Genomic DNA, 25,235 nt, shown 5'->3' with positions numbered 1-25,235 from the left:
TCCACATGGTTAGTAAGTGTCTGTTTAACAAGTAAGGAAAGGTGATATTAAAAAGAGCTGTGTGTGACAAGGGTTTAATTTCCAAAATATACAAACAGCTCATACAACTCAATGCCAAAAAACAAACAACCCAATCAGAAAATGGGCAGAAGACCTAAATAGACATTTTTCCGAAGAAGACATACAGATGGTCAACAGGCCCATGAAAAGATGCTCAACATCACTAAGAGAAATGTAAATCAAAACTACAACGAGGTATCATCCCACATCAGTCAGAAAGGCCACCATTAAAAAGTCCACAAACAGTAAATGCTGGAGAGAATGTGGAGAAAAGGGAACCCTCCTACACTGTTGGTGGGAATGTAAATTGGTGCAGCCGCTATGGAGAACAGTACGGAGGTTACTTTAAAAATAGAGCTACATATAATGCTGAGCATATATCCAGAGAAAACTCTAATTTGAAAAGACGCATATGCACCCGATTGTTCATAGCAGCACTATTTACAATAGCCAAGACATGCAAGCAACCTAAATGTCCATCAACAGAGGAATGGATAAAGAAGATGTGATATATATACACAGTGGAATATTACTCAGCCATAAAAAAGAATGAAATAATGCCATTTGCAGCAACATGGATGGACCTAGAGATTATCATATTAAGTGAAGTAAGTCAGATAGAGAAAGACAAATATCATATGATATCACTTATATGTGGAATTTAAAATATGGCACAAATGGACATATTTACAAAACAGAAACAGACTCGTAGACACAGAAAACAAACTTATGGTTACCAAAGGGGAAAGGTGGTAGGGAGGGATAAATTAGGTGTTTGGGATTAGCAGATACAAACTACTATATATAAAACAGATAAACAACAAGGTCCTACTGTATAGCACAGGGAACTATATTCAATATCTTATAATGAAAAAATATGAAAAAGAATATATATGTATAACTGAATCACTTTGCTGTACAGCAGATACTAACACATTTAAAATAAATAAATAAATAAAATCAAAACTAAATAAAATAAACACATTAAACTAATACATTAAAAAATAAAAAATAAATAAATTTTAAAAATAAATAAATTAAAAATAAAATAAAAGGAGCTATGTGTCTAATGTTGAAGAGAAAAGGGAATTAAAAAATCACTCAAAGTAGATTTTATTTTATTTATTTATTTATTTTATTTTTTAATTTTTAATTTTTTTGACCACATTTTCGTCTTCGTTGCTGTGCATGGGCTTTCTCTAGTTGCGATGAGCAGGGGTTACTCTTCATTGCAGTGTACAGGCTTCTCATTGTGGTGGCTTCTCTTGTTGTGGAGCATGGGCTCTAGGCACATGGGCTCAGTAGTTGTGGCAGGCAGGCTCTAGAGTGCAGGCTCAGTAGTTGTGGTGCATGGGCTTAGTTGCTCCGCGGCATGTGGGATCTTCCCAGACCAGGGCTTGAACCCATGTCCCCTGCATTGGCAGGGGGGTTCTTAACCACTGCGCCACCAGGGAAGTCCCAGATTTGATTTTAAATACTAATGCTGGGCTCCTTGAGCAGGCGAAAAGAATGTGTCCGTTCCCCAGTTCACACCAAAATCATCCAAGAAAGTGACCTTGAGAGAACAGGCTGTGTCTCTTGATCTCAGCATCCTTAGAACACATCCCTATATATGGAGGTCAATAGATGATCAAAATGGTTATTGAGTGTTAAATTATATGGGCATGTTTAGTGTGAAGAGGGGCTGACGGCATGGGATAGTGGTTTTCAACTAACCAATTAAACATCTACTGAAAACTCCCTATTATAAGAAATGTTACCAGAGGCTGGAACACACAGGGGCTGAGTCATGCCCTGAGGGACCCAGCATCTGGAGGTGGAGGGAGAAAAACACCTCTAACTGCAAGTGGAGGCAGTGTGAACTATGGCGTGCTGGGTGTGCAAGCTCAGAGACACCACGGCCCAGAGTAGACAGGGGCCACTTGTCAAAGGGCAGCAGAATTTATAGCTAAAGTAGATTCTGAAGGAGGTCTAATTAGGAACCAGAAGGTAAGTTAAGTATCCAAGACAAAGGTATTGAAGTCAGAGTTGTCAGACAGGTCTATAAGCTTAGCAGAGAACCAGCAATGAAAAAGGTACAGAATAGCTTTAAACAGCAGACTAACACTGGTGAAGTTTACTCGGTAGTTTCTGGGAAAACTTGAGCAAGAGAGGGACAGGATCACAATGATATTCTGGGAAGATCAGCGTGTCTAGGGGTTTAGGAATGGAAAGAAGCGGAAGCAGGGAGACTGGTCAGTAAATGTAAACATTCAAGCATGATGACTACGGTGGAGCCAGGAAGATTCCAAAGTGAAACATGATCAAGGCTTTGGTCTCTGACTGGTTGGGGTCCAGAGACAGGGAGGGGGACTGCAAGGGAGTGTAACAAAGCATTCAGAAAGGAAAGACACAAAACAAAGACTCTGGTTAAAAATGGTTTATGCAAATGTTCTTTTTGTTTCTTTTACAAAGATCTTGTAGGAAAGTCCCTCCTTTGTTATATTTCCTCTGCTTGAACATATCTCTTTTATTCTTAATATAGGATTGAGTCAAGGATATGTCAAAATGGCTTTGGATTCACGAAGACAAGTGGCAGAGGAGACTGAGGATGGAAGAAGTTCCCAAACTAAGGGCTTTTAAAGATGTGGGTTTGAATCAGTTCTGACCCTTAAGTGAAAGCAATCTGAGTTTAGTTTCCAAAATACAGTTTTGACAGAAACCCTCATGCAAACCGGCCTCCCCTGTCTCAGTGTGCTGGGACCTGTCCAGTGGGCTCATTTTTGGTTATGTGGTCAGCTTCAGGCGGATTTAGAGTTAACAGACAGGAGGCATGTTTGATGATACCCATGACATGCACAATTGTGCTAGTTACTTCTGAAGCACTGTGTGAATGTTCTAGAGAAATCAGTATTTCTTTAGAAAGCATATACTCACAGGAGTAGTTTCTGAACTTTTCTATTATGAGGAATACTCATTAAAGTTTAAAAATTGCAGGATAGTAGTTATTTTTATTACCCACTAATTGAGAAAATACAGATTATATATGGATGCTCAAAATAAAAGCTCCTTACCCAGAGGGCAGTTAAGGCCCAGAGATTAGAAACTACTGCTTGTTGCTACACTGCAATATGTTTAAAGAGCCCAGCTTTATAGATATCAGGCCTCTCATCTTCATCAAAGAGTATATTCAACTGCAATCCTCATGCAAAAATGTCTATGTTTGATTTCATGGAGGTGTATAGAACACAACAATTAATCAATTCTATTACACATGGAACATGTACAGAAATAGATCATATAATAGACTATAAAGCAGGTGTCAATAAGTTTTAAAGAACCAGAATCATACAGATCAAAGCCTCCTCTGTTATAAGTTAATTAAAAAAAATAAACTTTTGAAAATCCCAGTATGCTTAATAATTTTAAAATATTTAAATAACTCCTAAGTCAAAAAAATCACACAAAAATTTGATTATAATTGAATAATATTTAAGATACTACATTTGGTAATTGTGGAGTACAGCAAAAGAAATATCAAGGAAATTTTATCATTTTAATGCTTATATTAGAAAAGCAAAAAGGCAAAAAATTAAACACCCCACTTAAGAAGTTAGAGGACAAAAATGATAGAATAAACGATAAGAAAGTAAAAAAAGAGGGAAATAATAAATTTAAGAGCAGAAATTAATATATAGAAAAAAAATAGAGAATCAAAGAGGATCAAAAAGTAGACAAACTGATCAAGGAAGTAGAGAAAAATGGTATAAATATACAAAATTAGGAGTATAGAAAAGATACAGCTAATGATATCACAGATGATTTTTCTTTAATTAAAACATTAAGAACAACTTAATAACAATATATTTGGTAATAGTCAAAATAAACAAATTTGCTGAAAAAAATGTACTTGCCAAATTCACTATTTACTCCTGAAGAAATAAAAAGCCTGAATGGTCTCCTATAATCAATAAAGAGTTTGAAACTGGAGTTAAAACTCTTCCCACAAAGTAAACATCAGGCTCAGATAGTTTTACAGGTGAGTTCTACCAATTAAAAAAAAAAAAAAAAACTACCCAGATTTTTTCCAAATATATCCAACATTTTCTAGAGATATGAAAAGAACTATCCCCCAATTATTTTATGGAGGCCAAAATATCCTTGATTTAAAAACCAGATAAAGACTGCAAGAAAAAGAAATTACAGTCCAATCTCTTATGAATATACGTGAAAAAATCTTAAACACAGTATTAGCAAGCCAAATATAGCAGAAAATAAAAAACATAACTTCATGCTCAATTTATTTCTGAACTATAAGGGTAGAATTTGCATTAGAAAATTTCTAACCATAATCACCTTCTTAGTAGCTTAGTGGAGAAAAACCCCATAATCATCTCAATCAATATTGCCAAAATAAAAGAATCCATGATTTTTAAAAAGGAAAAGAAAAGCTTTTAGCAAGCTAGAAGAGGGAATTTCCTTAACCAAAAAAAAGAGATTCTTAGTAAACACTGCGACAAACATCACCCTTAATGGTGAATTGTTAGAACCTGTGCCTCTTTAATTGGGGGTCAGCCAATGATACTGAACAACTGTAGTAGCCGTGAAATTCACCACTCAGATCTCCTGTTTAGGGAGCCAAGTTGACTGACCTTCCTAGCCGCTACCCCTCTGGATCCACCACCACCTTCATGCTGAGGCTACACATCATTCAGGCTGCTCTCAGTCAGTGACTGACAAAAATTTCTGATACAGCTCGAGCCCATCATATGGGTGTGGACTCCTCTAATGGGCAACGTTGCCTCAAGGATTCCCTTTTGGCCTGGCTGAAGCTGTCTCAGGGCTGTGCTACAGTCTGAAATCCTTCCTACTCACTTCTCCTTCCTTTCTCTTCTTTTAATAGGTGTCATGCTTGTACCCCATCCTGAAGGCTCTTCCTATCTACTTCTGCTCTGTTCCCTTTATCCTTCACAGGTGTTCCTTTTAAAGAAAATACTAAGAACAACTTAATGTTCAACACAGCTCTTGAACGTCTACCCATCTAAGTGCCTATTTCTTGGAGAACCTGTACTGACACACTAACCACACACTAACCACGACTACTTCTATTCAGCACTGCACTGTGTACTGGAGGTCTGGCCAGCGTGGTCTCTGAACCTCGACTTAGGTTCTAGACACACTAGGGTAGTTGCTTTTCCTTGAATTCACTCTGTGCTTTTCTGTTTCCGAATCTTTACTTGAGCCATTACCTCCACTTTCCCCATTCTCCATTTATTTAAGTCTAGCCCATCCTATAAGACCCAGCTCACAAAAGGGGATTTTTCCTAAATTTCTAAACTGGAGTAATCTTTTCTTCTACTAAAATTCAACAGAACTCTGTGAATTCACATTGTGTCATACATATCTTATTTATGTGTATGATTCTTCTACTAGATAATTAACTCCTGAAATTGGCCACGGCTAGATAATTAACTCCTGAAAATTGCTTGCCACTGTGCTCATAAATGTTAGAATTATCAAGATCAAAACCTAATCCATCTATAAAGATATATATAATAAAAAAATGAAATAATGCCATTTACGGCAACATGGATGGACCTAGAGATTATCATACTAAGTGAAGTAAGTCAGACAAAGACAAATAGCATATGATATCACTTATATGTTAAATCTAAAAAATGATAACAAATCAACTTATTTATAAGACAGAAATAGACTCACAGACATTGAAAACAAACTTATGGTTACTAAAGGGGAAAGGGGTGGGGGAGGGATAAATGAAGAGTTTGGGATTAAGAGATACACACTACTATATATAAACTAGGTAAACAACAAGGACCTACTGTGTAGTACAGGGAACTATATTCAATATCTTGTAATAACCTAGTATGGAAAAGAATCTGAAAACGGAATCACTTAGCTGTACACCTGAAACTAATACAACATTGTAAGTCAACTATACTTCAATTAAAAAAAAAAACCTAATGCATCTATCTACGGGTTGCAAATAAAAATTAAAAAATACTAATACAAAACATTTTTACTTATTCCACCACACTTCATCTCAGGGATAACAGAATAAATGTCAGCATGGATCCAAACCCTGCAGATCATTTTAGCTTTCAAGATCATTTTAGCTTTCCTTTTGCAGGAAGGTTAGCTACAAGATCATTTTAGCTTTCCTTTTGCAGGAAGGACTCTGAACAGTTCTTCCCTGAAAAAAAAAAAAAATAGTTCCAACGTGTAATTAAACTAGTATTCAGGAAGTTCTTCTTTACATCTAGCTTAAATTCCTCTTGCTACGACCTCAGTATATTTTCTGTTCTTTGGGGGAACTGGTACAGACAGGTATGATTGACCAACTCTTCCACAAAGAGAAAGCCAATATTCTAGTTACAGTTAACCCAAGATTTTATTTTTGCCAACACTTGAGTGCTTTTAAAAATTGTAACAGAATCTGGTGGTGGCCCTGAACTATTCCACTCTGGGTACGGGTCTACTTCTCCTGGTTAGGGTTAGCATTTCTCCCATGGCTGGTGCTGTTCTAGGCTAGGCCACTTCCTCGAAGCAGGAGAGAGATTCGGTGGGTCATCTGGAAATACTCCCTGAGGTCATAGGCCACCACTTCCCCTTCCTGCTCTATTGAGATGTAATGCCCAAGGTTGCCTCCCTGGCCAAGCCCTAGCCAGCCCCCAGGTTGGCTCTTCTGTGTGTCAGCCTATGACTACCTATCAAACACTTTCACATCATGCCTGTAAGAAAGTCCTGGGAAAACCTGTGGGCTGGGGTTCTGACTCATGCACCCCAGCAACAATAGCAGAGGCAAACAAACAAGACATTTGGGCAGCAGGGTGTGCTGCCATAAGTGAAGATAAATTTAACTTTCAGCTTTGGAATGCTGACAAGGAATATGCCAAGAAACTCACTTTTCCTCAGAAGCCACTTGTTATTGCCAACTATCCTGTTCATCTGATTGGAGAGGAGGTTCCCTTTGTATTCTGAGACTCCGTCCTGACTGTGGATCCCAGCTGAACAGAATCCACCCCAGGATGCAGGACAGAGATGGGGTGCAGAATGGAGTTGATGTTCCTTAGCTCTGGAGCATCTGGTAGATGCTGAATGATAAATGAGCAGTTAGCACAAACACTGACACTAGTTAATCAGAGTTTGCTTTACCCTTCTTTCTCTGCCCCTGTATTTATTGGGCTTTAGAGAATAGTGAACTTGGAATTTAAAAGGCTTGAGTTTAACCCCAGGTCCTGAGTGTATAGCTATGTCTTATTTTCCATGGCTTTAAAATGAAAATATCACCTGCAGAAGGTCTCTGCAGCTAATGTTGTTCCTAAATTGCTCTATGGACCCCCAAAATATCCAAACCAAGAGACTCTAATACAAGCCTACTTTGTCATTTTTATAAATGTAATGTGGATACCCTCAAAGCTCCTGCAGTGACTATTCCAGGGGACACCATTTATGTTGTATTCCACATGAATCACATGCCTTAGGGTTACATAATACTCTGGATACTATAATGTGATATTTGTACAAGAAGTAGTTACTCTTTATTGACAAACTAACACAATTGTCTCAAATCCACGTAACCATGTTGCAAGAAGGAACTGTTATCTCCATTTTACAAATGGGAAATCCGGGTCAGAAAAGTTCAATATGTTGACCTCTCTTTCCCCCTAAGAAAGTAAATAGTTAAGGATGAGGAATAAGGTTTTGAAATCTGTTTGTCTGATTCTAAAATGTGGGCTTTTCCTACTACTCTATCAATATCAAATACCTCAGCTGTAAATGGGTATTCCCTCATCCATCCAACAGATGCTTACTGAATGCTATTAATAATAACAGTCAGCAACTACTGACCACACACTATGTACCAGGCTGAGGACACATTTGGGAACAAGACCAACTTTGTCCCTGCATGCATGGAGCTTACTGGAAAGAGAAGCATTAGGCAACTAAGACAATAGCTAATACATTTGGGTTTAATATGTGACATATGTTGTTCTACGTGTTTTACATATATTTATTTAATCCTCACACCAACCCTGTGAGGTAGATATTATTTTTCTGTTTTGCAGATGAAGAAGCTGAGGAAGAAGGATGACTTGCCCAGGGTTACATAGCTGGTCAATGACAGATCTGGGATTAAAGACCAGGGAGTCTAGCTCCAAAGGGCACTTAACTACTAGCAATACTAACGATGATGTAAATCATTATTTCCTGACTACTGTAGTAAAGGCTATAAAGTAAAGGCATGGTGTGAAAGCATGTAATATTGGATTTATTTATTTTTATTCAAAGGGCATTAGTCTCTCAGTTTTTATTAAAATCCATACATGCATTTATAAAGAGAAAGAAGTTTAGGAATATGTGTGTGTGCATATTTTTTTTTAAGGACTTGAAACATTTATTTATTTATATATTTTTGGCTGTGTTGGGTCTTCATTGCTGCACACGGGCTTTCTCTAGTTGCGGCGAGAGGGGGCTACACTTCGTTGCGGTGCACAGGCTTCTCATTGCGGTGGCTTGTCTTTGTTGCAGAGCATGGGCTCTAGGTGCACGGGCTCAGTAGTTGTGGCTCGAGGGCTCTACAGCACAGGCTCAGTAGTTGTGGCGCATGGGCTTAGTTGCTCCATGGCATGTGGGATCTTCCTGGACAAGGGCTCAAACCCATGTCCCCTGCATTGGCAGGCGGATTCTTAACCACTGCGCCACCAGGGACGTCCTGTGTGTGCGTATTTTATAACAAATTCTTAACCACTATTTTCTAGGAGTTCAAACAATTAAAAAAATTTTATTATTTATGATATTTTGGTAATATCCAATTTTTAAAAACAAGAATAACCTATTAATTTTATCATTACAAAAAATGATAGAGCCCTTTTAATCTTGGGAAAATGCTATAAAAACTGGATTTTGATTAAGAAATTATCTTTTAGTGGGGCTGAGGGGGGGAAAAACTGATGTTCAAAGGAAAAAAAATTCACAATGAATCTTTCCATGATTCACCTCTGTGGTGAAAATAAATAAAAAACACTAAATATTTCAACTAAATATTGAATAAGAGTCCTTTGGCTTCAGAAGATCTCACACTATACTCAAAGTTTTTAATTCAAATTTTTGATTTAAATCAAATAAGATAAACACCAGTAAGGGCCTACTCTTCATGAGAGGTATGTTATAAGGAAAGACCAAAGCCTTCTAAATCATTCAGAACCGGGTCCAAATCCTGACTCTTCCACTTCCGAATTAAATGAATTTGCCCCACTTATTTAATCTCTCTGAGGCTCAATTTCCACATTTGTGTAAAAAACAGAGGATACGTCAGTGCTGCAGGGTCATTATGAGATTAAAGTCCACCATGAGATTAAATATCATCTACATAGGGTACCTGGCTTTTGCTCAATAAGTCATAATTTCTCTAATAAAGTAAACATTTTGTTTTAATATGGATGCTCAGGTTCATACCATAAAGTATGTCAACCCCTGCCTTTTTTAGTGAAATGTGTTATAAGCAACACTCAGTGCTAGTAAGAAAAAGAAGTCTAGAATGATATATGTGTATACATGTGTGTATATATATGTGCTTATTTATATATCTAACTCTGCTACTATTATCTCTGGGTGTTAGGATTTCAAGTGAGTTTTAGAAATGTCTCCTTACTAAGGTGACTTCCATCTGTGCTTCTCTGGGAAGCCCTCCCTGGCCCTAGGCTGCTCTTTCAGGGCTGGCTCTGGGGGTGAGGGATGAAGCAGCAGCAGATGGGACAGCCTCTAGGGACATAGGGAACAGATCTCGAGAAAAAAGAAAGAGAAGTCTAGAATGTCCATCTGTAACATACATTTATTTGTTTTCATACTCTTTTCCCCTGGAAAGTTTAAAATACTTTCTGTATCTGATAGGACATAGAACCAAATTTCTCCTACCAATACCTTTCCATGGTTACCCAGTGTGGTTAAATGCATGTTTCAGGTGTTGGAGGTGGCGGTTGTCTTTTTAGAAGAAAGCGACAAAGTGCTCTGACTCCTCAAGCGCTGGAGTCAAGGAATAAACCTATGTTGCTGTAACCTGTGGAAAAGAAACCTATAAACCTAATGGCTCAGTAAATGACCCAATAAACCTAAGTTCTGAATTTTTTAACTTCAGATTTGCCCCTAAATTTGCCCCATCTTAAAATGATGGATGGCTTCTTTTCTAGAAAGATGAAACCATTATCAAGCCAGAATGCTGAGGCTAACTTAGCTAGTCTTGATTGCTAATTACTGTTTGAACTTTTTCAAAGTATAAAATACACATGAAAAAGGGTACAGGTCAAGAATGTACAGCTTGATGAATTTTCACCAGCTGAACACATCTGCGTAATCAGCACCCAGATCAAATAACAGATCGTTACCACACCCCAGCAGCTTCCCTCACTACTTTTTTCAGTCAAGGGTAACCCCCTCAAGGGTAACCCCTTTCCTGATTTCCAACAACACAGGTTGGTCCAACCTGTTTTTGAACTTTATCTATAGAATCTTTCAGCACGTTCTCTTTTTTTGTCTGTTTTCTTTCTTCACTCAGCATTTCATCTACGAGACTCATCCATATTGTTGTGTATAGACTGTTGATCATCATTGCTTTAGAGCAACCTGTTGTATGTGTAACATTTTTTGATCAGATATTTATTTTCAACACATAGAGTTAAAAATAATTATGCACTGGTGTTAAGGCTTTCTTTCTCCAATTTCCTAACCCCCCCAATATGCAGTTTCCTAAAGGAGTTAGTCAAGGAAACTTTTCACTATAGAAAGGAAAATGTTGGATTCCCGTTAATTCTGCCTTGTTGAGATTTTTCCACAATGGGAGGTATTAACAGGGGAAGTATAATGCTGCCCGGGAAAGACATCCACTGTTTGTCATCCACATTTGCCAGGCCAGTGTAACTGACTTCCCGTGTAATTCCTGAGGCACTTGAAGACAGGAAAAGACGCTGCCGTCTCGCTGCTCCTGTGGGAGTGCCCAGACCAAAGCTGGAGCCAGGCCCAGGTGTGATGTGGTTTAAATTGGTCTCTGGTCCTGCCCCATTCTCCTTATCACCATCTGCAATCTCCTATTGCTCACTAAGAAGTCTGTGATTATGGTCTTCTTCATCAGTAGATACGCACCACCTAGAAATGACTTAACTCAGTAGTTTTCCACTATTTCACCACCTCCTATCAACCCAGTTGGGATTTTAGAGATAGTTTGAATAAGGCAATTTCCCTAGACCATGCTACGATCTTTTGTACGTAATTGTGTCTTTATGTCAGAGATACTTGGAGATCAAGTGTCTCCTAAGGAGAGGAATATGAGTTGACAAACCTAGTAAGATACAGGAAACCCTAGTGAGAATATGAATCTTTTACAGGCAATGGAAAACAATTTGTAATCCCACACTAAAGAATAGGGTCTGTTAATACCATCAGCATTCTTCTAGAATGGTGAGGTCAGTCATGTGCATGGAAATGGGAAGAGCCAGAAATCTGGTGTTCCCCTCTGTGTCTCCCTTGACCTGGTGTTATCATGGTCACAATGGGGAAACACACCTTACCTCACTCTTCAAAATACTGGTTGTCTCTTCCCCCTTTTTTAGTTAGGTAGTTGTTTAATAAACTTGCCTTGTACAAAGCAGATGCTCAACAACAATAATAATGTCTACCTTTCCCAGGGATGTTGGCACTTTAGCAGAGGATCCTGAATGCCTAAATCCAACAAATAAATGTCAAGTTTATTGGTTAGAATAAAAATAATAATAGGCATTAGTTTTTAGAGCATTTGCTATGTGCTGGGTACTATGTGAAGCACTATAAATGCATTATCTCGTTTAATCCTCTTATTATCCTCATTCTATGACTGAAGCATTGAGCTCTAGTAAATTTCTGAAGGTCAGACAGCTGATAAGTGGCAGAACTGTAATTCAATTACAGCCAAATCTGTCTGATCGAAGAGCCAAGTTCTCAATCATTACAACATAGACACTCTCTTTTGGACTGTGCATTTACTTCTCTGCTGTAACAATTCTGCTTTTTACTGCTTACTGCCATTATTTTCTTTGCTCTACCACATATTGCATTGAACTTGTTTTTTCTCACACCTGTCCCTGATGCCATATTCTCTTTTGTCTCATTGCACATAGCAAATAGCCAGTTGTATAAAATAGTCTCCTGATTTTTCAGGTTCATAAAGTAAAATACTTTCTAGAGAAAGGCTTTTCTCAGCTCCTGGCTTGGTTCCTGTTTATTATGAAGCATTTCTTCTCCTTCCTATTTAGTCTCCATGATTTTTTTAAATCTTTTTTTTGGCTGCACCATGCAGCATGTGGGATCTTAGTTCCCCGACCAGGGATTGAACCCACACCCCCTACATTGCAAGTGCGGAGTCTTAACCACTGGACTGCCAAGGAAGTCCCTAGTCTCCATGATTTTGATTTATTGATGTTCATTGTCATTCACAAACCTGAAAAGATAGTTTCAAGCATTTGTCTTAAATTACTTACTGAAGCTTCCTAGGGCAAGGACAAGGTAGCAGGCTAGATGGAGTGGAAGCCCAGAACTCCTGCCAGATGAGCTGCAGGGTTTCATTAGCTAGGACTAGGGGTGCAGACCTCAGATCCCATTTCTGAGGCATGGCTGTACATAGATGTTCCCTCCACAATGCATCTGGGTACTGAGGTTAGGCAATTTAGAGGAGAAAGCCAGACTGTGGCAAAATCTTACTCACTTGTGATATAGGGTCGAGCCTTTGTGTCATTATTACTATAGTTACTGAAAAAAAAAAAAAAAAAACCACTGAAGTAATGGCGTTGGAGACACGGAGATTGCTGATATTTTCTTTTATTGCACAATCTTCTTAGGAATCCTGCAACCTGACTCTCCAGTCATGGAATATTTTAGAAACTGAGCCGTTCCAGGAAGGAGAGCTTTTTAGAGAAGCATCCCTGAAATCACATCTCACATCACAGCAGCTGCCAACTTTGCCTAAACACAGAGCCCGGTGGTGCCGGCGTAAGTGAACACTCTACATGCACTTTGTTGCTGCTGCAGCTCTTAACTTGTGCAGCTTTGTGTCCAGGTCATATATACTTTGTGGATATTTCAAAAGCATTTGTGGCTCCATACAGGTACACAGAGGAATGTGCAGTGACTGAACTTTTGGCCAAATGGGGTCTTGGAAACCTGCATGGTGACATGGGAAGAACAGGGGCTTTGAAGTCAGACTTCACGACCCTGGATTTAAGAAGTGGTTCTAGTATTAGCTCTGCAGTCCTGGACAAGGCACCTAACTTGCTTAAGCTTCAATTTTATCATCTGCACAATGTCACTCACACAGCCTATAATCAACATTGCATACTAGTATTGCTGATTTTAAGTCAGTTTCTCCCTCTAGACTAAGGTCCATAAGAAGAAGGATATGTCTTGCTCATTGCTACATTCTACCATGCCTAGTACACCATCTGGCAAGAACTAGGTGATCAATAAACAGTTATTAAGTTAATAAGAAGCTCTATAACAAAAAAAATCTACTGGGATTTTTATTAGAATTGGGATTATATAGAATTAGCTTAATTTTAGGAGTATCTATATTTTTATGATTCATAAACATAATATATCTTTTTGTTTTCTGTAATGTTTTCACTAAGGTTTTATAATTTTTTGCTACAAAGGCTCACACATGTTTTGTTAGGTTTATCCCCAGGTATCTGAAGTTTTTATAACACTGTAAAAGTCTTCTTATAAAAACACCAGATTTTCTAATTCTTGGGGTTGATACTTAGAATTGCAACTTAACTTTGTATATTATTTCTTTATTAAGTCACATTTTAAAGTTTTGTTACTAGTTCTAATAATTTATCTGTAGATTCACTGAGGTTTTCTACCAGACAATTACATCATTTGCAAATAAAGATGATTTTATTTCTTACTCTCCAGTCCTTACATCTTTTTTCCTTTTATTCCTTGTCTTATTCTTTTAATTGAAGTATAGTTAATGTGCAATATTATATGTTTCAGGTGTACAATATAGTAATTCACAATTTTTAAAGATTATACTCCATTTATAGTTGTCATAAAATATTGCCTATATTCCCTGTGTTGTACAATATATCCTTGTAGCTTATTTGATACATAATAGTTTGTACTTCTTAATCCCCTACCCTTATATTGCCCCTCCCCACTTCCCTCTCCCCACTGGTAACCACTAGCCTGTTCTCTATATCTGTGAGTCTGTTTCTTTTTTGTTATATTCACTAGTTCTTGTACTTTTTAGATTCCACACATAAGTGATATCATACAGTAGTTGTCTTTCTCTGTCTGACTTATTTCACTTAGCATAATACCCTCCAAGTCCATCCATGTTGTTGCAAATGGCAGAACACATTAACAAATTGGAGAACAAAAACCATATGATCACCTCAATAGATGCAGAAAAAGCTTTTGATAAAGTCAAACATCCATTTCTGATAAAAACTCTCCAGAAAGTGGACATAGAGGGAACGTACCTCAACATAAGAAAGGCCATATATGACAAACCCACAGCTAATATCATACTCAATGGTGAAAAGCTGAAAGCATTTCCTCTAAGATCAGGAACAAGTCAAGGATGTCCACTCTCACAACTTTTATTCAACATAGTTTTGGAAGTCCTAGCCACAGCATCAGAGGAGAAGAAATAAAAAGGAATCCAAATTGGAAAAGAAGTAAAACTGTCACTGTTTGCAGATGGCATGATACTATACATAGAAAATCCTAAAGATGCCACCAGAAGACTACTAGAACTCATCAATGAATTCAGTAAAGTTGAGGATACAAAATTAATATACATAAATCTGTTGCATTTCTATACACTAACAAAAATATATCAGAAAGAGAAATTTAAAAAAACTACTATTTACCATCTCATCAAAAAGAATAAAATATCTAGGAATAAACCTACCCAAGAAGGTAAAAGACCTATACTAGGAAAACTATACGACACTGTTGAAAGAAATTGAAGACAACACAGATGGAAAGATATACCATGTTCTTGGATTGGAAGAATTAATATCATTAAAATGACCATACTACCCAAGGCAATCTACAGATTCAATGCAATCCCTATCAAAAGACCAATGTCATTTTTCACAGAACTAGAACAAATAATTTCAAAATTTGTGTAGAAACACAATAAACCCTGAATAGCCAAAACAATCTTGAGAAAGAAGAACAGAGCTGGAGGAATCACACTTCCTGACTTCAGACTATACTACAAAACTATAGTGACCAAAACAGTATCGTACTGACACAAAAACAGACACATAAATCAATAGAACAGAATAGAGAGCCAGAAATAAACCCATGTACTTATGGTCAATTAATCTGCAACAAAGAAGGCAAGAATATACAATGGAGAAAAGACAGTCTCTTCAATAAGTGGTGCTGGGGAAACTGGACGGCTACATGTAAAAGAATGAAATTAGAACATTCTCTATTCTTTGTTTTTTATTTCTTGTCTAAGACATCTAGAACAATATTGAATAGAAGTGGAAATAATGGGATCCTGTCTTGTTACTGATCTTAAAGGGAATGTTTACAGTGTTTCACCATTCAGAATAATGCTTACTATAGATTTTCTTTGTAGATAACATTTATCACATTTTGGAAGTTTCCTAACATTCTAATTTTTTTAAATAAATGGAGGTTGAATTTCACTGAACATTTTTTTGTGTATTGAGAAGGTTACATTTTTTTCTTCTTTAATCTGTTAATACGAAGGATTACATAACTGATTTTCTAATGTTAAAACAATTTTGTCTTCCTGGGGTAAATCCCAGTTGGTCATGGTGCATTATGCAACCTCTTCATTGTTCACAATAGGTCACAAAGGGAAAACTGAACTAAGGGAAGTCGAGCCATTTGTCCAAGGCCACACAGCCCAAGTATTTATAAAAAGCAGACTACTGAAACCTTGAAGTTCCGAATAAGGTAGAATGGATAAAATGGATTCAACCCAAAAGGTGTTTAGCGATTACCAGCAGACCACTCCATTCAGAAAGAACCACTCTGTCCCTTGGATAATAACATCTAGAACTAAACTTGCCTTGCAGCGGTGGGACCCCAACATTTCATTTAGGGTCATTCAGGGTCCCCATCATCTCATAAGTAAATCCTCAGGGAGGCTATTAACTCTCTGAGAAAAACAATTCCTGGGCTTCCCTGGTGGCGCAGTGGTTGAGAGTCTGCCTGCCAATGGAGGGGATGCGGGTTCGAGCCCTGGTCTGGGAAGATCCCACGTGTCACGGAGCAACTAGGCCCGTGAGCCACAACTACTGAGCCTGCGCGTCTGGAGCCTGTGCTCTGCAACAAGAGAGGCCGCGACAATGAGAGACCCACACACCACGATGTAGACTGGCCCCCACTCGTCACAACTAGAGAAAGCCCTCGCACAGAAATGAAGACCCAACACAGCCAAAAATAAATAAATAAATAAATAAAACTAAAACAAACAAAAAAACAATTCCCTCTTATCAAGGGCCAGGATCATAGAATTACTTGAGGATCAAAAACTCAGACTTGATTTGATTACTTCCAGCTAAATGACTTTATACAGTTGCTGATTTTCTACTTCTTTATTATATTATGATCTATTGTTTAATGTCACAGCTGGAGTTTATATGTATTTCATTCAATGACCCATTTTGATAACCAAGATATTTGGGTGCCAAGTGTTGTTCCAGAGTACACATGAAGTTTTTTATTATTCAGGTTCATGTTTACCAGAATTCTCCTCTTTGAGTTTAACCATTTTCTAGCAATGTAGTCCCCAGAACTCAGTAATAAAAATAACCTAATTTTCTAAAAATGAGCCAACTGACCAATCCTGTAAAAGGCAGGCAAGCAGAAGCTGAACAACCACAAAAGCTGCAGCCACGAAACCCAGGGAGCAATCCATGTTTGTGTTTTGGACATCTATCTTTTCATTTGTTTTTCACCTCTGTTGAGCCTGCCACCATTCATGCCTCACTGCCAGTGACTGCACCAAAGTTCCCAAGCTTGCAAAGTGGCAGGAGGTGACATCCAAGGCATCTTTATGCAGTGTCCCAATGTTTTGTGTTACTTTCTCAAAACATTACAGATTGGGTAAGTTCCATAATAATCTAAGTCCTAAAAAGTAGAAAAATGAGATTTTTGTTGTAGCTGTTTACCAGCTTGGCCAAGTTTTTTAAAACTGATAAAGTGAGTATTAGAGCAAAAGTGAGGAAAGGGACGCTTTCATATACTACTGGTGAGAGTTCAAATTTATACTTTTATCTGGAGGATAATGAAATAATATCTGTCATCATTTTAAGTGCAAATATACTTTGGCCTAGTAAATCCACTTCTAGAAATTTTCCTAGAGAACATATAGGACAAATATAGGCAAAGATAAATATCCTAAGATGTTTTGCAGTGTTGTTTATAATAGTAAGATTTTCATCAATATGGGATATTTTAAATAAATTATGGTGCATTATAAATGGAATATTATGTAGCCCTTATAAAGGCTGATGTAGGTATATATTTATTAACATGAAAAGATGTCCTTAGTATATGGTTTACTTTTAAGAACCAAAATATAAAAATAAAACTTAGATCTATTTTTGTTGAAAAACTTTTTGTGAATATATGAATTAAAAAATTCTGAAAGCCTACCAAGTTAACAGTGGTTATATTTGGGTAGGGTGATATAATGGATGATTTTCACTTTTTTTTTTTTTTTTGTCTTTCTGTAGGGTATGGATCTTTTATAAAAGAATACATTACTTTTACATTTTCATTTTAGCAAAAGACTATTTTCCTGTGGAAATTGTTTTATTAATTACATTGACAGATGAGCTAAAAAAGTATAGTTTCATTGTAATAACAAAGAGTAAAACAGCAAGCTCCAGCTATAGAAAGAGAAGAACACTTATTAAGCACAGTTTAAGTACAACCGAGTCACCCAAATTAAAATCTCAAATGACGCCTTTTCCCATCTCTTCATTGTTAAAGGAGAGCAAATCCCTAGGAGGCTATCATACATCTTGGTAAGACAATTCCCTTTTATTAGGAGACAGGAGCATAGAATTATTTGAAGTGCTTTTTTTTTTTTTTTTTTTTTTTAAGATGTGCATACCTTTTTTTTTTTTTTTTTTTTTTTTACTTTTATAGCTACTTTATTTATTTATTTATTTATTTTTTTGGCTGTGTTGGGTCTTCGGTTCATGCGAGGGCTTTCTCTAGTTGCGGCAAGTGGGGGCCACTCTTCATCGCGGTGCGGGGACCGCTCTTCATCGCGGTGCGCGGGCCTTTCACTATCGCGGCCCCTCCCGTTGCGGGGCACAGGCTCCAGACGCGCAGGCTCAGTAGTTGTGGCTCACGGGCCCAGCTGCTCCGTGGCATGTGGGATCTTCCCAGACCAGGGCTCGAACCCGTGTCCCCTGCATTAGCAGGCAGATTCTCAACCACTGCGCCACCAGGGAAGCCCCTGAAGTGCTTTTTAAAGAGTTTAATGAAAAACTCACATTTTAGTGTAGTGTCGTTTCAGCTGGACTTGAATTTGAATCCCATCTTTTTCATTTATTAGCTCTGTCATGTTGAGCAAGACATTTAACCCTCCAAGCTGCAATTTACTTTTTAATAAAATGTGTATCATAATAATCTCTGAGTAGATGAGCCAGCTGTGCAGATTGGAACGAACCCATAAGGCTGTTGTGAGGATTCAGTGAGATACAGCTTTTAAAATGCTTAGCATAGGGTCTGGCCCAAGAATAGGGGTTCCATAATAGTAGCTCAAAAATGTAACACTATCTCTGTTTCACTTCCTCAGCGACTTTGAAAGAGTCTATGAGTGGTGTTCATGTACAAATAGGTCACCAATTTAATTGTGTTTCTAGTGTTCAACTGTGGGTGATAACCCTTTTGTGGTTATCACAGCCTTATGGTGATCAAAGGGCCCCAGACACAATATGCTCTTGGAAGGATAAAAATACTTTTAATACAAAAACCACTTCCTAATTCATCTGCTGAGTTTAGAGCATTTTCTGTATGTGCATGTCCAACCACTGAGCTTGCACAAAAGAATCTGACTTATTCTACTCAGCTCAGTGGTCACCTCCTCTAAGCATTCTTTCCAACCACCTCTCCACTGCCACCATCAGACTGAGTCAGATATCTTTTCGTGGAGCTCACACAAGAATGCGTGTGTATACACCGTGTCCTCCATATTGTTACAATTATGTTTCTCTACCTATCTCTTCACTCGTCTTTGAGCTCCGTCAGGACCGGGACTGTGTCCTATTCATCTGTGTGTCTTCAGAGAGTAGCTTAGAAGATAGCGCAGAATGGGCCGTAACAAAAATGTGTAGGACAAATAAATGAAACTCTGGATGGGGCTAAGTGGCATAAATGGGGTAATATGGAGTGTGTCCTGAGAATCTAATTTCTATTTAAGGTTATGTGTGTAGATAGTTTTGTGAAGGTTCATGTTTACTGTTTGAGACCTTGGCCAGTGACTGATTCCCTTGCCTTTCCTTCCCTTTCAAAAACTGCAGAGGAAAGATAAACGAAATGTTTGAGCATAATACCACAGACCAATTTAAATAGAATTTCAGTGGGAAGAGTTAGCAGTTCATGAAATTTGTGTAAGGTATCTTCCGAAAGCTATGTGGGGAGAGCTGACATCTTTGTCCATGACTATGTCAGCCATCAGGGGAGTGACAGACACTTAGGTTTTTTTTTTTTTTTTTTTTTTTTAGTTGTAACTAGAGCAGAAATATTGTATCAGAAAGGTTTATGATATATTATCAAATGACAAAAGCATTGTGCTGAATATACAATGTGATTCCAATTCCATTGGTGACAGTACTTTGGAAAATTTTTTTCCCTACTCTATGCTTTTCTTTACAACAAACATGTATTACATTAACAATGAGGGGGGAAAGCTATATGTTCTTTTTTTGAAGTTCTAACTTGTCATCCTACGGACTAGTCTGTAAAAAGTTCCCTAGTCTTCTATGAGTAGAGGACCAGCTGTGCAGGTGGAACTTCCCTTAGAATGAACTGCCTTCTATTTGACTAGATGACAGATGCTACACATGAAGATACAACCTTAACATGGCCTGTGAGACCCAACATGGTCTGCGTACTCCCTCACTCCCCAGCCTCCTGCCCCACCCTCCAGCCACTGTGGCTATCTGGTAGCTCCTGGGCTACTCCAAGCCTCAACTGACCTAGAAAGTTTCCCCACATCATTTTTTTTCTTCCTGCATTTAATTGTGTGATTTTAATCTAATATCCAATGCCCCACCTCCAAATAAAACAACTCTGAGCTCCACGAAGGTGTTGCTCATTATTGAATCCCTAGTGTTAGCACAAGGCCAGAAGCCTTGAAGGAGCTTAAATATTTCTTGTGTATATGAATGCACCACTGAAATAATATAAATAGAATTCAGAGAGGAAGATGGGAGGGGGCACTTTTATTGTGTCTACCCAGAGCCACCGATCTAATAAATGAATCAACAAGTATGTGTTGGGTGTCTATTTGCCCTCTGCTAGATACTACAGGAGAAGTAAGACTAATACAAAAAGGGGCCCTGCCCTTTGGGAATTTCTAGTACAATATGAAGAGATGAGAAAACGTGATATGAAACGAGAAGTAACACTACTAATTAAATTATATTAGAGGGGGCTTCCCTGGTGGCGCAGTGGTTGAGAATCTGCCTGCCAATGCAGGGGACACGGGTTTGAGCCCTGGTCTGGGAAGATCCCACATGCCACGGAGCAACTGGGCCCGTGAGCCACAACTACTGAGCCTGCGCGTCTGGAGCCTGTGCTCCGCAACGAGAGGCCGCGATAGTGAGAGGCCCACGCACCGCGATGAAGAGTGGTCCCCGCTTGCCACAACTAGAGAAAGCCCTCGCACAGAAACGAAGACCCAACACAGCCAAAAATAAATAAATAAATAAATTAAGAAAAAATTATATTAGAATCATCATGTTTTTAGTGGCCACATAATTAGAAACAATATAAATTTTCTACATAGACTAAATCCATTCAAGCAAATGGTATTCAGCCTGAACAGCTTTTAAACAAAGTCAATGGTATTTTCCTTCCATTCCTATTCCTTGGAATCCTTTTCTACTCCCCTCACACTCCCTAAAATTTAACATTATCCCATTTAAAACACATTGTTGGTAGAACCTAGAGTCTACATAGCACCTTCCCTCATATGCATCTGAGAAATTTTTTTTTTTTAAATAAGGCAATGTCAAGAAGAGGATCTGGTGAGTGAAAATAAGAACAGGAGGGAGTGGAGGCAAGTCTTAGAGAAATAATAGCTAGCACATCCACGGCACTTGCAGTGTGCCAGGGATTGTTCTGAGCACTTCACACGTATTTCCATTTAACTGTCCAAACATTTCCATGCGGTGATAACTGATGACTATTATCCTTATTTGTTAACATAGCTGAGGGAACTGAGTCACAGGAGGATAGTAGTAACTTGCAAGGTCACACAGCTTGTAGGCGGTGGAGGCAGGCAGTCTGGCTCTAAACCTCTGCATCATGCTGCCCAAAGTCCCCCGTGCTTTCCTCTCTCTCAGCATCCCTTGTTCTCCTGCTACCATTCCTCTATCACCGCCTCCTTCACCAGGCTTTCTATTTCTACCATGTATTAATCCTTTCCTCTTTGTCCCAAATTCCCAAGTGCAAATGCAGGCCCAAGCTCTTTAAATCATCTTTATCTTTGGACTTCCAGATTTTTCCATTTAATCCCATTTTTAATCAATCCATGAGATGCCTGTTTACAAGCTATGATAATCATGGAGTGAATGAAGAATAACACCCACTACTGCACAACTAGAATTCCAAGGGGATGAATTGGAGTTATGGTTTTCTGACTTGACACTAAATGCTTGATACTTGATTTTGCTGTCTGATGGCAAATCTGAAAAGTAATAATAATAGCCTACATTTGTTGAGCACTGTGGACCAGATACTGTTTCAAGCACTCTCCACACATCAATTCATTTAATCACATAACAGCCCTGAAAGAGAAGTTCTGCTATAATCATTCTATTTCACAGTTAAAAAAAAAAAAAGGTGTAGAGAGTTTAAGTAGTTTGGCTAAAGGAGAGCCACACATGGAACCAAGTGGGGTCTCTTAACCACTGTGCCACACAGCCTTTTACGTCCCCACACTAACCATTTTTACATCTTTTTTCTGATTTAAGAAGCAGAAGTCCCTTTCTAATAATGACCCGTGTCTGTTTTATATTTTCACTCCCAAACTCCTTCCAACAACCCCTCCAATTGCCAGAAAACCCTCAGTGGCTTTCCCTTTCCCACCTAATTATTTTTTGTTACTATATTTGTCCCTTATCCGTCAGAAGCCTGCTGGAATAGAAAACATTCACTGAGACTTCACAGTAAGTGGAAAACTTACACTAAGACATTATGATTAAGACAAAGTGAGTTTTCCAATATATGACCTTAAATTGGAGCTCATATCATTGTCAGAGGAAACCTGACCACTGCGGGTGTGGGTACGATTCCTACACTACTCAGCCTGGAATGTCCAGGAGTGATTCGCACTCACCCCTGTCTGTGGCCCACCTCCCACGGAAGTCGGCAAACCCCCTCCCCCGCCCGCTTCCTCGGTGACTGTTATTTCTAAGCTGCCAACACTGCTCCTGTATTATCTACATTCTAACTTCATGGGAAGGGCTGTGGTGACTTTCAGGAAAGTGAATAGGAAGTTGCTTTTCTAAACAGCCTGACAGCTGAGGGGAGGCAGCAAGACTATAAGAAGTCTGCGTTGCACAGACGGCAGTAAGCTGGCTGTGTCACAGAGGAGATGGTAAGTTCATTTCTCTTTGCTATGGGAAGTGGTTGGGTTGAAGTGGTTTGGAGCTGAGTCAGGCAGGTAAAGCTTCCGAAAATGAGGAAGAGCCGTAATCATGGAGCTTTATGTTGAGCAGCCCTTTAGAGTTTGTAAGCATTTCAAAACCTGCTGTCCACTTTGACCCTCCCAACATCCTTGTGAGTTGCTATGTCCATGTTACAAATGAAGCTGCTGTGTCCTACAGAGAGGCTAGGTGTTTTACCTAAGGTACACTGTTAGGCTTGATGTTGTCTGGATCTGAACTTCCGTCCTCTGACTCGACAGCTGCTGTTTTTCCTAGCAGGGCTTACAGGGACTCTCTTGGAGCAAACCTTGGTTAACCCTCAACCCCCTTCTCCAGGATTGCTGTTCTATCTGGGTTGAATGCAAGGCTGAGTAAGTGCCCTGGGACAAGACTACAGTTAAATGTTTTCTCATCCCCAGCTCACCTATTTCTTTCTCTGAGCCCTAGGAGTCTGCTGGGACTAACGTGGAGTATTCACACAGTTCCCATTTCTGCCTCAGCTCTCAGTCCTGTTAGTGACTCAGTTTCCTCATCTATAAAATGGACAGAATAATAGTACTCTACTTTGTAGCATCATTGTGAGGATTAAATAAGTTTACACTGAAAAGCATTTAGGTCTGAGCCTGGCACATAGTTGTGGATTAGTAAACATTAGCTGTTATTGTTACGAGAAAGAGAAAATTCTTGGGGTTTAGTGGGATTTGGGATCCAGGGAAGATCCAAGGAAAAAGGCTTTCTTGAACTCATTAACATTATCCTAGATAAGACACACATAGAGTCTTACCCTCGACTTACGAGGCATATCTCATACAGTCCTAGGGTCTACAATCCTGCAGTCTGTGGCTAGAGAGGAACCAGACTGTCCCTGTTTTTGAGCCCCTTTGTATGGGATACCAGAAGAAAGTAGCACTTATACCCAATTCACTCCATCTCTTTGCTTTATTATAGTACAGTTTTCAAATACTTGTAATGAGGATTTTCCAGGTTGGGGAGAATAGGGATAAAAGGACGATGAAAAGAAGAGGAAGGAGTTTGAGTCTGTCCTGAGTTTGAACTCCAATGATGTAAGAACGTGGTTTACTTTTGTCTTATCTCTTGCAAAATTTTCCTGTATTGGTCAACTTAAATGAATGAACAGTTCTTCCTTTCTTCCGTCTATTCTCTTTGGGATCCTCCTCTATTTTAGAGGAATGTTAACAGATTGAATCATGGAGTTCTTTGAGATTCTGACAAAAGGTACAACTCCTTTTCCCAGATGAAAATGCAGACATCCACATAAACACTGAGCTTTATGGATAACTGCAGGGAGTCCCCAGATCTCCATGTGGGTCCCCAGTTAAGAACCCCACCCTTTCGCCTCCTATGCTTTAAGCTCAGAAGTTCCTCCACTGGCATCCTGAAACTAACCTGGAACTCTGCAATGAAGTGCTAAGAACTCCAGCCCTGGAATCATTTTGAATATTTCAATGACAAGACCTCTTCCTTTGCCCTTGAGCACATTTGTCTCTTGGGATTCCGGAACCTCGAACTCTGTGTGAAAATTCAACTTCAAGTTCAGAGTGGCTTCAATTAACCCTAGGACCTGAGGAAAGATGTTAAAGTTTCTCTGGTGGGGTGTTTTCAATCAGATGGATCTCAGAGTTGGGGGAGTGCTAGACGGGGAACTTACAGTTAAATTACGCCAATGTTAGTCAGGGTGTGAGTGGACTAAGAAGCAGGTCTGGATTCATTTCCATTTATACCTTTTAACCATCTTAGGTCTGTTGATTCTAGTTCTTACGCTTCCTTCCATTACCTATTTTTCAAAATGTAATTAAATTGTTCACGCTCTCCTGGGCTGGCTGCTAGCTCTTAGAAAGTGCAGTTTCAGAATTTTGTAAATGGAAGCTTATTAATCAAACCCTCAAACATCACAGTGACTTACTACATAACAGGCAGTACTGGGAAAAGAGTCTGGACCTGACCTTAGAGGGTAGGCACATGATGTTTCATAAGTGGAATTTATTATTACACTGTCTTCTAAGTGACTCATTTCTCTGTTTGAAAAGCACAACAGAAATTTTATAAAGTCAAATACACAAAATGAATCCTTTATATTTGTAGAGATATAGCTCAGCCATGGTCCAAATGGCTTAAAAAATCTTTTAAGTATGCTACTTTATATTTAATGCTAATATTTCATCCTAAATAATGGTGATCAGGAGTCTAAATACATATATATGTGTGTATATATATATATATATATATATATATATATATATA

At 38.6% G+C, this 25,235-nt stretch overlaps 2 protein-coding genes across 4 annotated transcripts in view; one reads left to right on the top strand and one right to left on the bottom strand.

The window, feature by feature from the left end:
• FIRRM (FIGNL1 interacting regulator of recombination and mitosis) overlaps positions 1–25,235 on the bottom strand; it is a 366,159-nt gene that overhangs the window by 141,707 nt on the left and 199,217 nt on the right. The gene's annotated exons all lie outside the window — the stretch shown is intronic.
• SELP (selectin P) overlaps positions 22,795–25,235 on the top strand; it is a 45,762-nt gene continuing 43,321 nt past the window's right edge. For both annotated transcript variants that reach the window (XM_059903427.1, XM_059903421.1), the window contains exon 1: positions 22,795–22,924. In XM_059903427.1, the coding sequence (XP_059759410.1) occupies positions 22,922–22,924 (3 nt within the window). In that variant the 5' untranslated portion in view covers positions 22,795–22,921. The remainder of the gene's footprint in view (positions 22,925–25,235) is intronic.

Source organism: Balaenoptera ricei, chromosome 1 (genome assembly GCF_028023285.1).
Source record: "Balaenoptera ricei isolate mBalRic1 chromosome 1, mBalRic1.hap2, whole genome shotgun sequence".
Classification (NCBI taxonomy): domain Eukaryota; kingdom Metazoa; phylum Chordata; class Mammalia; order Artiodactyla; family Balaenopteridae; genus Balaenoptera; species Balaenoptera ricei.
The sequence above is the reverse complement of the archived record's forward strand: the minus strand, read 5'-3'. Positions and strand labels throughout refer to the sequence as shown.